This window comes from Cicer arietinum, chromosome 3 (assembly GCF_000331145.2).
Source record: "Cicer arietinum cultivar CDC Frontier isolate Library 1 chromosome 3, Cicar.CDCFrontier_v2.0, whole genome shotgun sequence".
Lineage (NCBI taxonomy): Eukaryota > Viridiplantae > Streptophyta > Magnoliopsida > Fabales > Fabaceae > Cicer > Cicer arietinum.
The window spans coordinates 51947509-51961013 of NC_021162.2; the positions used below are offsets into that span (position 1 = coordinate 51947509).

The 13505-nt window shown below is 28.9% G+C and overlaps 2 protein-coding genes across 2 annotated transcripts in view; one reads left to right on the plus strand and one right to left on the minus strand.

Annotated features, from left to right (window-relative positions):
- Positions 1 to 3812, plus strand: part of LOC101493922 (uncharacterized) — a 12267-nt gene extending 8455 nt beyond the window's left edge. Inside the window, exons 5-6 of the mRNA XM_027332772.2 lie at positions 2914 to 3032; positions 3233 to 3812. Of these exons, the coding sequence (XP_027188573.2) occupies positions 2914 to 3032; positions 3233 to 3602 (489 nt within the window). The 3' untranslated portion in view covers positions 3603 to 3812. The remainder of the gene's footprint in view (positions 1 to 2913; positions 3033 to 3232) is intronic.
- Positions 3813 to 5612: 1800 nt separating this feature from the next.
- On the minus strand, positions 5613 to 9196 carry LOC140919808 (uncharacterized). The gene is made up of 6 exons (XM_073366456.1): positions 9137 to 9196; positions 8881 to 9011; positions 7851 to 8580; positions 7658 to 7754; positions 6823 to 7132; positions 5613 to 6135 (listed from the first exon to the last, which is right to left on the minus strand). Exons 1-6 carry the CDS (start codon positions 9194 to 9196, stop codon positions 5613 to 5615), a joined length of 1851 nt encoding a protein of 616 aa, XP_073222557.1.
- Positions 9197 to 13505: the final 4309 nt, after the last annotated feature.

The following is a 13505-nucleotide window of genomic DNA, read 5'->3' on the forward strand; positions in this document are numbered from 1 at the left end:
CTAATCATATTCAATTATTACAAATCAATAAAGTAATATTATAAGTTAACTATATTTATAATACATAAAATATTACTTATAAAACTTATAAAATTATTTTACAATTATTTATAATAAATTTATAATTTATAAATTATTTTACAATTTGATAGTAATTTATAATTTATATTATTATCAAATTATTTTATAAGTTATTTTATAATAAATTTATAAACTATTTTATAATATTATTTTATAATATTATTAGTAATTTACCAATGTTAATAATTTATATTATTAGTCATTAAATTCAATAATAAAAACCACCTAATCACTCATAAATATCGACATAAATGTTCTTTATTTAATCTTCTTTTTATGAACAATTATATTATTTCACTTATTGCGAGTAATGATTTTATACTTTAAAAATTAAATTACTCATTAATGTCAATCCATTTTTTTAGTAACACTTTATAAAATAAAATATATATTCTATTTGACAGAAATACGTAAATTTATTAAAAATAATCATAAAATACAAATATATGAAAAATTATTAAAAAAGTTACTTCCAATTATTAAAATCTATCATCTATTATATATATTTAAAATTGACTTCCGATGTCAGGACAACTTATTTTTTTTACAAACTTTTGATGAAATATATTCAATAATTTTTTTTACAACAACTTCTCATGCTCGCAATTAAAATATCATAAATAATAAAACAAATAAATTTATACTACGCTACAATATAATTCAACATTAACATTTTTTTAAAATAAAAAATATTAAATAGTAAATCATATTTATAAATTTTTACATCTTATTTTTGGGTTTGTATTTTACATTTTATTTCGTCAAATAAATACAAATACTATTATATGTTGAAAAATAAATTAACAATCAAAGTACATTGAGTCAAACAATTATCCTATATAATAAGTTATAATGAATTTTACAAAATATTATAAAAATTAAATTAGATAATTGTGATAAACATGATTTTCTCTCATTTTAATTTTCCTAATCATATTCAATTATTACAAATCAATAAAATAATATTATAAGATAACTATATTTATAATACATTAAATATTATTTATAAAACTTATAAAATTAATTAATTATTATCCGCGCAGCGCGCGAGCCATAATCTAGTTAACTATTGTTTTGTCAAACTTATCCTTAACTATTTATTTAAGAGAAATAAGTGGATTGAAATAATTTGATCATTTCAACTTTCTAATAAAAATATTTGAGGCTATTGAAATGAATCATTGTGAATTTGAAATGATGCATTTATGGAAATAATGAAAAATATTTTTTTTTGCATATTTAAATGTATGATTATAAAATTGAAATAAGATGTTATATAAAATCAAATTCTTTAAAGTATCATGTTAATTTCAAAATAAAACTTAATCTTATTGGTTTATTTGCTCGTTTTTATTTCAAGATAGGTCAAATTATCTTTTGAAAGACGTTAACGTAAAATAAACTTTTACGTAAGCTAACAAGTAATATTAGACTTTCGGAAAAGCAAACTCATGACTAAAAATAAGCTTATGATATAGGTAATGGACTAGACTTAGACTTGAATATTTTGAAGAGACCAGATTTAGGTTTTGCAAAGGTCAGTTCAGCCTAACCTATTCTCACCCTATTTACAATGTCTTCAGTTTTTGGCGAGGTTAAAATTTTTGGGTGATGGCTGGTTTTACTAGCTATACCATTAGCTGCAGCTGATCTTATTGCATATTCTGGTACTATTAATGTTAACGTCTATCATTTGCCATTGCATGCTCCACTGCTGCTAGATTCATGTACACTTTTGGTTGGCGTTATCTTGTTTTATGCTTAAGAACACGATTATCCAAAGGTATTACTGGTCTTATGTACATGAAGATATGTTGTGGGGGGCACTATGAATGTGGAGAATTGAAGCATCAATTTGATATATATGTTGATCATATGAGCCTCAAGATAGAAAAGAATGAAAGGGACATTCAATTTTAACAAAGCTCTTTATTTTGTGAATGAAGGCAAAGCCTCTAACTATAAGATTTAGAGAAGCATCCTTTTAATTTGATTGGTTGTTGAGAGAAGGACTGCTCCATCACATCTCTTAAAATATGTTGGGTCTCATTAGTCTGGACAAATATATTATTTTTTAGTTTTAGTACTGTAAAATTTTTTTTTTGTTATTTTTCAAAATAAACTAACTTTTTGCTTTAAGTCCTTGCTATTTTAATTTTAGTGTGAATTGCCTGCCAAGTCTGATTTTTTTTTAATTCTTTTTTACTTTTCTTATTTTCAAGAAAACATATATTCAATTATTTAAATAATTTTTAAAAGAAAAAATATTGTTTTCTTAAATAGTAAATTTATTGTCTAAAGTTAAAAAGAAAATTTTGGATTAAATATATTTTTAGTCGTTTTAAAATGTCAATATTTTGTTTGTAGTGTTCCTAAAGAAAATACAACTTTAGTTCTACAAAATTATTATGCTTAGTCCATGTCAGACCCTGTATTGAAATGAAACATATCTAAATTTTTTTTTTTATTTTTAAATTTTTGAATAATTTGTGTAAGTATGTTTAGAATATTATAAAAATTTATTTCACAAAAGTTTATACTTTTTTAATTTGATATGAATTAAATATAAATTTTTTAAATGTCATAAAAATCAAATTTTTGAACTCATTCTTTGTTGATGAAATTTTTATAATATTATTTTTAAAAATATAAGTTAACTTAGCAGTAAAGATTAAGACTACTTATTGGAATAATTTAATAGTAATTAAAAGTTGTATTCTTTTTATAATGTTGAAATTTTATAGAAAGTAAAAATATATTTAACTCTTATTATCATATGAAATAATTCTTTGAAGAATTTGTTTTTTATTGAACTAATTTTAATGTTTGCAGAAACATTGGGCAAAGAAGAAGTCCAACGGCAACTGTTTCATGTTGTATGCAAGAGAACTAGCAATCAGCTGGGCACATGTTCAAGATTATTGGGAATGGATACAGCAACAAGATGTCAGGTACACATCTCTATATCATTTTGTTCTTCTACTATATCCACATTTTTAAATAACTCCAAGTCACTAGCATGATTATAAATTGTTTAATTTTGCCTTTATATATAAGTAATATCAACTCATTATGAGCCTGTTTGAATAAATGTAGCATACTCATGTTACATTATGTTTTAGTAGTAATTACAACAAACTATGCTTGGCAGTGGCAGGATAAGTGAGGTGGCTAAACTGAAGAGAGTTTGTTGGCTAGAAGTGCGTGGAAAATTTGACACAAGAAAGCTTTCACCAGGAATTTTATATCAAGTTTCATTTATTATAATGTTGAAAGATCCAGCTCAGGGTTTGGAACTTCCAGTAAACGTTAGACTTGTCCTTCCTGGAGGAGAGAAGCATCAACACAAGGAAAGTTTAATAGACATGTTAAGGGAACGGTGGATAGAGATTCCAGTAGCTGAGTTTCTAGCATCTGAAAAAGATGTTGGTGAGATGGATATATCTATGTATGAATGTGAAAGTGGTATATGGAAGACGGGTCTTATCATCCAAGGCATCACCATCAAACCAAAGGAATAAGAAATACATAATTATGAAATGTAATGTGGAAAAAAGCTTATTTTCATTATAATAAATAGAACAAATAAATCACCATGAAGAATCTTTTTGTACAGTTCATAATATCATGCTTACTATAATGTAGTATACAATTGTCATGGACATTTGGCTGTTACAAATTTCATATAGTCAATATTATATATTAGTTGTCACAACACATTATATTTATGAGTATTATTCCATAATTTTCTGTTATATGTCACTAAATTATTATTATCTTTAATATTTACTCAATTACATATAATTATTTCTTCTATTGAAAAAGTTTTCGAAATTAAAATTCCATTTGGCTCTTGCATTATCTTATTGTTAAACTTTGATCAGCTATTTGACATGAAATTATCTTAGAGTGAATATGCAACCTGATCTCTGAAATTATTAAATTAGTCTTTTAATTTTGGGAATTAATAAATACATCATAGAGAAATATCAATCAAAATAGTCTATATGTAAACTTTTATCGTTAAAGATTATGATATGACATGTTAATTGAATATTTGAGCTCTTCACATTGATCTCGTATCAATATCATGTCAACTTCATCAAAAATTTATCTATGACATAACAAAATTTTATTGGAAACTTTGTTTCTAGCAAGATGATATTGACATGGAATCAACGTGGATAAACCACATATTCAATTATAGTACATCAAAATATCTAACGAAAAAAGTTTACATAAGCACTATTTTGATTGATATTTTATAATTTTAAAAATATATTTGTCAATTCACAATATTCTGATACTAATTTGACCGACGCTTACAACTTCATTGACCAATTTGCATTTTCAGTCAATTATCTTGAAGAAAGTAAAAGAAAAAATATTTTCATATTTTACTACTACAGCCCTAAGCTGTTTATATAGGGAAAAAAATTACAATAGTGATAATGACAAAATCATAAAATAAAAATAAACATAATAAGATAAAATAAAATAGAATCAAATTTGATTTCTCTTAATTCTTCAACATCCCCCCTCAAGTTGGTGCATAGAAATTTGTCATGCCCAACTTGGCTATAAGTCGCTCAAAATTGGGTCTTGCCAAACTTTTTGTCAAGATATCAGCAGTTTGTTGATTGAAAGTCACAAATGGCAGCATATAATTCCAGCATCAACTTTTTCTTTTATGAAATGGCGGTCAATCTCAATTGTTTGGTTCTATCATGTTGTACAAGGTTGTGAGCTATACTTATTGTTGCTTTGCTATCACAGAATAATTTTAAGGGTGAGTCAACTTTAATTTTTAGTTTGTCCAAGAGTTTACGAATCCATAAAAGTTCATATATTCCTTGAGTCGTTGCTCTGAATTTAGCTTATGCATTACTTCGAGCAACAACCCCTTGTTTCTTACTTCTCCAAGCAACTAAATTTCCCCAAACATATGCACAATATTTAGTGGTGGATTTTCTATCAATAATTGATCTTGCACAATTAACATCTGTAAATATAGAGACTTTTTTGTCATTAGTTTTCTTGAAGCACAACCCCTTTCCAGGATTGGATTTCAAGGACCTTAAGATCCGATAAACTTCCTCCAAGTGTTCTTCATAAGGATAATGCATGAATTGGCTTACAACATTGACAGAGAAAACGATGTCAGGTCTAGTGTGGGCTAGATAAATAAGTTTGTCGACTAACCTCTAGTATCTTCCAATCTCAATAGGAACATTGCCTTTCTCCCAAAGTATAGTATTTAATACCATAGGAATACATGTTGGTCTACACCCACTCATCCCAGTTTCTTCCAATAGATCTAGAATGTATTTTCTTTGAGAAACAACAATTCCCTTATTTGAGTGAGCAACTTTCATACTAAGAAAATATTTAAGCGCGCCTAAATCTTCGATCTCAAATTCTTTTGTCAAATTTTTCTTCAATCTTTATATCTCAACAATGTCATCTACATAAACAATTAGAATTTCAATTTTACCAACATTAAATAACTTCATTAACAGAGTATGGTCTGATTATCCCTGCATATATCCTTGCCTTTTGACCGACCGATTGAATTTGTCAAACCAAGCTCTAGGGGATTGCTTGAGACCATAAAGGTATTTTTGTAGTTTGCACACATTTGAACCAAATTTATCTTCAAAGCCAATTGGACTATCCATGTATGCTTCCTCTTCCAAATCACCATTCAGAAAAGCATTCTTTACATCAAGTGGGTTTAGAGACCAATCTAAATTCACTGCCAAGGGCAAGAGAACTCTAATAGTGTTTAATTTGGAAAAGGAAGCAAAAGTCTCTGAGTAATCAATGCCATATGTCTGAGTAAACCCTTTAGCAACCAAGTGTGTCTTGTATCTTTCAACTGTGTTATCAGAATTATATTTCATAGTAAATACGCATTTACAACCAACAATATTCTTTCCTGTAGGTAACGTCATGACTCTCCAAGTTTGATTCTTCTCAATAGCTCTCATCTTCTCAAGAACAACTTCCTTTGATTTGGAATTTTTAGTGTCTCGTGTATATATTTTGGAATTTCTACGGCAGACAACTTAGAGGTAAATGCAGCAAATGAAAAAGATAATTTTGAGTATGACACATAATTAGACAAAAGATATTTAGTGCATGATCTAATAGGTTTTATAATTGCAATAGGAAGGTCTATATCAGGATATCCGACATGATTCTTAAGAACAGAAGAATACTTACCTATATCAAGATGATGTGTTGGATTATCTATTGGTTCGGAATCTTGGAAGGGTCGGAGAATGGGTCCTTCATTTCTCTGTTTGTGGTTTCTTATTTCAAAGACATTTCCCTTCCAAATAGGGTCAATTGTAATAAACCTGCTTTGTGTCTCTATATATGAGTCATTATGTTGTGGCATTTCAAGTGGCCCTTCATTATTATTGGGATCAAGAATTTGATCATTGTGATTTTGATTTGAAATTTTCTCCCCCGAATCTATTGAAACCTCATTCGTAAGTGGATTGAGTTCCTATATAGATTCTTGAGCATTTTCTTTTGGTGCATCAATATAAGTCTCAGAATTTTGTGACCATACAATATCACTTAAAATAATGATGTTTTCAAATGTAAAAGATGATTTTTCCTTAAAATTTCCCCCCGAAGATGAATGTCAGTAAAAAAAATGGTTGATTTTTAACAAAAGTAACATCTATAGTTAGAAAAATTATTTTTTATTTTGGTTCAAAACACCAATACCCCTTCTGAGTTGGAGAGTTACCGGTAAACACACATTTTATTGCTCGTGGCTCGAGTTTGTCAAGTGGTTTATGTTCATGAACAAAAGTAGTGCAACCAAAACCTTTTAGTGGCAAATCAGCAGAGACACTAGTCAAAGGAAAATAATTTCGAAAAACATCAAGAGGGGTATGAAAACCTAAAACTTTATATGGCATTCGATTAATTAAATATGATGGAGTTAAGCCAACTTCACCCCACAAATATTTTGGCACCTTATTTGCAAATAGTAAAGCTCTAGCAACCTCAAGGAGATGCTTATTCTTTCTCTCTGCAATTCCATTTTTTTGGGGTGTATTAACAAAAGAACTTTGATGAATAACCCTATTTGCAAAAAAGAGACAAAATATATTAAAATATTCTTCACCATTGTCACTTTTGAAGACTTGATCATTTGTTTGGTGTTGAGTGTGCACCATTTTAAAGAAATTTTTGACAACTTATCCAACTTTCAATTTTTCTTTCAAAAGATAAACTCAACAAATTCTAGTACGATCATCAATAAAAGTTATAAACTATTTTTTATTAGAAAAGGTGTTTATTCTAATAGGACCCCAAACATCACTATGAATAACTGCAAATGATTTTGATTGTTTATATGTTTGTGTAGAAAAAGAAGAACATTGATGTTTAGCAAATTCACAAGTTTCACAATGAAATAAAGACATATCCTTCTTAGAAAATAATTTAGGAAACAAATGTTTCAAAAATGGAAAACTATGATGTCCTAACCGTAAATGCCATAACATAATATCATCATTATTAGAAGAAACAAAACTAGATTCAAAGCAGGTACTTGTTTTTTGCTGTTCTTTGAAGTCGAGTCCATTGTCAAGATAATAGAGTCCTCCACTTTGCTTAGCATTTCCAATCATCTTCCATGTGCTCAAATCCTTAAAAGTGCAATAAGAATGAAAGAAGTTAGCTTGACAATTTATATCATTTTTTAATTTAGTAATGGATCACAGATTACATGATAAATTAGGAACATGTAAGACATCTTTTAAGGTTAACACAGGTGACAGAATAACATAATCTTTCCATGCAATGGCTGAAAGAGAGCCATCTGCAATTTTAATTTTGTGGTTACCTGCACAAGGACTATAAGAAGAAAACAGACTCGACTCCCCAATCATATGATTAGTAGCATCAGAATCGATAATCCAAGTATGGTTGGGAGTGACACTAAGTAAAGAAGTATTTGGAAAATTATCTCTTTGAGCTATAAAGCAAGAAGGAGTTTGAGACTTAAGGAGTTTGTACAATTGATCTAATTGTTCCTTGGTGAAAGGAGATGGGCTTGAAGGAGACTGCTTCTCTTGATCAGAGGTACTAGCTTGGAGGGCATGACCTTCGTTTCCTTCTTTTTTCTTCCAATTTAGAGGTTTTCCATGGAGCTTCCAACATGTATCACGTGTGTGCCATGAACGTTTGCAATGTTCCCACCATTGTTTCTTGCCATCTCTCTTCTCGTCTTCATTCTTAGTGACTTGGGAAGAGCTTTCAACCTCACCAACAAAAGGTGTCTTACCCATCATAACACCTTGTCTCGCCTCTTCTCTTATAACTTCTGAGAACGCTTCCCGAAGTGATAGCAATGAAAACTTTCCCAATATTCTACCTCGGACTTCATCAAGCCGCTTATTAAGCCCAACCAAAAACATGAATACTCGGTTGTTCTCATGTCTTTTAAGAAACAAAACATTGTCCTCACAGCACCTCCAATGATCATCATAGCAGAGATCCAATTTTTGCCATAGTGTCATCAACTCATTATAATAGGTAGTGACATCTCTATCTCATCGTTTGGCATGGCACACTCGTGATTTAAGATTAAAATTTTTAGAAGAACTCTGAATGTCAGAATATGTTTCTTTGACAGCCTCCCAAGCTTCCTTCGCATGAGGCAAAAACATTAAAGGTTGTCTAATCGTTGATTCCATATTACTAAGCAATCAAACAATAATAACAAAGTTCTCAAATTTTCAAAACATGTAGTTCGGATCATTTGTGGCATACATTTGCACCTCTCTTGTGAGGAAACCATATTTCCTTTTCTGTCTAGTATCAATCTTGCGGTTTGGGAGCATTCGACATAATTTTTTCCATTGAGTTTTCTGGATTTCAACCTTGAGAGCATTAGAAGTTCCCTAATGGCCAAAAAAATCAGAAAAACTATTTCAGCCGTCTGGGTCGCTCCCATTGCCTAAAGCAATGTTGCAGCGTTGTTGACTACTTCTTATTTTTTACCCAAACCATCATCGTTGTTGACTACCTCTGATTTTTCACTCAAACCATCGTCATTGCGGCCGCTGCTACCCATAAGGGCTGCCATTAGATAGATAAAAAAAACAAGTTGGGTCGACCCTTTAACTTAGTTAGTTTGAGCGTCACGGAGTCAGAGATTTAACCCTTTTAGTTTTGGAGCCCCAAACCCCATTGGGTTGTTAAACCCTATCCAAAAGCTTTTAATACCATGAAGAAAGTAAAAGACAAAATACTTTCATATTTTATTACTACAACCCTAAACTGTTTATATAGGAAAAGAAATTACAATAGTAATACTGAATAATAATGACAAATCATAAAATAAAAATAAATATAATAATATATTATAAAAGAAAATCACATCTGATTTCTCTTGATTCTTCAACATATCTTATTTAAATTTTATGATCATTTCTATAGATGTACAAACACAAACCCAACTGGCAGTGTGCTACAAGTCATGAGCATCTATTGTCTTTCTCAATCATTATTAAGGGACTGAATTATGTTAAGGAAGTTCTAGTTTCAGATCCTCATTTTTCACCCTTCCATAAGACAAAAAAAGAGAAAAAATAAAAACATACCAGATAGAAACATAAAAGGTATTAATACTAAAAGTTGTGAGTCAATAAATAAATAGTAAGCTGACTGTTCAATTTGGCTATGAATTGTTGAATGTCTAGAAGAGAGTTCCATGTAACAATTATGTCATCAACATAAACTAGCTTCACAATGGAGTAATGAAGAGTGAAGAGAGAAGGATCACACTTGCTGGAGGTAAATGTTGGAGTATTTTTGGTGGAGTGGATGTTGGGATGTGCAGTAATGAAGGTATAGGGTTAAAGGATACAGGTGTGGTATTGCAGGTTTAACTGAAAAGATATCAATGTAGGAAAATCTAATTTGATTGATTATGATATGTTTGGATATTTAAACCCTTTCATCAGGAGCAAAACATTTAAAGCCTTTGTGGTTGGATGAATGATTATCCCATAAACACACACTCCTCAGAGTGAAAAGAAAACTTATTTTTGAGTTGTAAGACCATATATGAGGGCAACATGCACAACCAAACACCTTAAGAAACTTGTAATCAGAAGCTTGATTATATAGGATGGAATATGGAGATTCCATGTGCAAGACAACAGTAGGCCTTTTGTTGATTAGGTATATGGTTGTCAAGAAAGCATGATCCCAATACCTTAAAGCCAGTCCAACATGTGGCAAAATTGTCAAGCATGTCTCCACAACATGTTTGTGCTTTCTTTCCATATAGCCATTTTGGTGATGAGTATTTGGACAAGTGATTTTGTGAACTAATCCTTGAGTGTTAGAGAAGGAGAATAGGGCCTTAAATTCCCCACCACCATCAGCTTAAACAATTTTCAATTTTGTACCAAACTAAACTTCTAGCAATTTCTTAAAATTGCAAAAGGTAACAGAGAAATGTTAAGGACAGACTCTTTAACACACTCACTGAACAATTTCTCAACTATTGGGTCACATTATAAAATACTTATGTTTTTTATAAAGACAAAGATTAAGGAAAGTGATCAAGTTGCAAGCTCAAAAAAAGTCAACAATCAAAGTCAACTATGATCATTGCAATTTTTGGTCGCAATTTCTTGGTCTGGTGATCTTCTAGTTGCAATTTGTAATTTCTTAGTAGTAATTTCTGATTCAATGCTTCTACAATTTCTGATTCAATTGGTTTGGTCCCAACCCATTGGTTTTGTGCTTTTGCATTTTATCCTCTTTGTTGTCATATACTTTCAGTTCATTGATGCTTTATTAAAAAAAACACTATTATTTAATTGTTAATTTTTGTGCTATTATGACACCTCAAAAGAAAGATAATTTTGGTGTCCGCTTCACTCGCAAGAATTATGTTGTATGGGAATTCTAATTAAAGATGTATGTCAACGGAAAATGATTATGGAGTTATATTGGTGGATTTCTAAAGTGTCAATCAATAAAATTGCCTTATATGCATGAGAAAAACTAAAGATTCTCAAATTATTTCTTGAATTCTCGCTACTATTGATTTGTGGATGATCGATAATTTGCGTTCTTTTTAAATGCTCAAGAAATGTGAAACTATTTAAATCATATTTACAATCAAGACAAAAGACACAAACAATAATCGTGATCAGAAACAAACAACAACAAGACCCCAAGAAGACAAAATTCGCAAGAGAGTCGCAATGAGACCTAGATGTGACAGAACCAAGAACGAATAAAAAAATATTTGGATCATAACTTGACTGTATGTCAGAAATTAAAGTTTAATGTTTTTTGTTTTAATATTTCTCAATATAAATAATAATTACTGCATTTACCTCTAATAATTACAAATTAAAAAAAAAATCAAATTACGAGGTCTAACCTATTTTATGAAAATAGATAAATATAATTACAAAATTGATGTTATTTTATGATTCACATCTTAGAAGAAAAATATATATCAAAAGTAAAAGTCAAAGAAAATGTAGTGTATACAATTTGATCTTCAATGAACTTTCTCATATCCAAATAAAGCTTTATTGCTTTTGTAGACATTAGAATATTACATTCGAAAAAAGAGTAAAATAATCTTGAAACAAATTAAATTTTTACTTTAGCATTTTCTTCCACCAAACACAACTATTATTTAAATGTAGTTTTATGGAAAACAAAAATAAAGGCTTATAATTGGACATCTCCAACTCTACCACGTGTCACTACTTATATTTGAAAGTTTTGATAAATGTTTATATCACTAGAGCATAAGTTAAGTTTAATACTTTTATAAATATATATTTCATTATTTTATAAATATAAATTTCATTAGTAGTTCACTTGAGTATATTTTGAAACTAATACTTTTAGAAATATACATATTTCATTAGTAGCTCACATCAGGTTGTGTTTGTTATATGTCACTTAAAAAATAAGGATTAAAATTGAATAAATGTTGTTTAATGACTAAATATAATATTTTGATATTTTATGAAGAATAAAAACTTATTTAATCCAATAGAAAGTTGTTAAATAGAAGTGAATATATTTACCTCAATTCGTTTATGAATGAAAAGTATTATAATTGTTCACAACTTAAAAGAATGTTTTATTATATTTAGCTAAGGCATGTTAAAGAATTTAACAACAGTCTTGTGTCTCCACCAAAAATCATAAAGTGCGTTTGGATGAAGGATTTTTATGAGAAAATATAAATTTTTAGGGTAGTTTAAATTTTTTTATATAAATTATCTTATTTGCATAATAAATTTGAGGAATTTTTAAAATAAAGAGATTTTGTCAAAGAAAAATTTAGAGAATTTTAACTATCACATAAAAACAAAGAATTTAAAATACTCTCTTTACATTTTAATATATGAATAACAAAAGGATTCCGATAATACTTTTACATTTATAATTGTGTCACTATATGTTTTAAAATTTGCACATTAATCCCTATAATTTTTCATTTATTGTAAATTAGGCTTAAAAATAAAGAATTTGAAATTCCCATTTCACCTTTTAACATATGAATTACAAAAGGGTCCCTATAATATTTTTACATTTACAATTGTGTGCCTATATGTTCAAAATTTGCAAATGAATCCCTAAAAATTTTAATTTATTGCAAATTGGTCCTAAAAATTTCAAATTTTGCAAACTAGTCATTCAACTTTTCCAAAATTTTAGTTTTGGCCAAAATTTAATTTTCATTTTTCTTCCAAAACTTTTGAAATTTATTAAAATAGCTCAATTTTAAAATAATCGTTCAATTCATACAACAGAATTGGTAAATGAAGGAAATACAATTAAAGTAGTATTTGAACGTTAGAAATTTAAAATTCTAAGAATTGTCAATTACCTAGTACAAACTCATTCTTAAGTTTTAAACACATTGGACTTTGACATGGTACTAGCTACAACATCTATTACCATGTTTTAGGAATTTGAATCTATTACTCTATATTGTTTAAATGAAAAAGGTATATTAAATGGGGAATACTAGAGGTATTTCAACACAATTACAAAATTGACAAAAAGGATAAGAGATCCAACATAGTTGAGTTTAATGTAGCTCAACTATACCTAAATCTATTTCTTATGAGCACATTCAGATTGATTGACACAGAGACTAATGGCACAAACAAAAATGACAACTTAGACAATCCAAAAACTAGGGTTAGGCGGGTTTTATTCCGCCATCCCTCCCTCAACTCTTCGAGAAATCTATCCTGGCCCAACTTTTCTCAAGGTTGATCTTTGAGTCCCTATTACCTCTTCAATCTCGCCTTCATCCGTCAATATAAAATAATAAATTTAAAAATATATTTATTATAATCAATATAATAAAGTAATAATCATTAAATAATAATCTATAT

What these genes read in the sequence shown, in the direction of transcription:
- LOC140919808 (XM_073366456.1), bottom strand. Translation starts at nt 9,196, where the DNA reads ATGGCAGCCCTTATGGGTAGCAGCGGCCGCAATGACGATGGTTTGAGT. An exon ending in CTCACAAGAGAGGTGCAAAT is followed by an intron (nt 8,581 to 8,880) that starts GTATGCCACAAA and finishes TGATCATTGGAG; the next exon opens with GTGCTGTGAGGACAATGTTT. An exon ending in CAAAGAACAGCAAAAAACAA is followed by an intron (nt 7,133 to 7,657) that starts GTACCTGCTTTG and finishes ATGGAATTGCAG; the next exon opens with AGAGAAAGAATAAGCATCTC.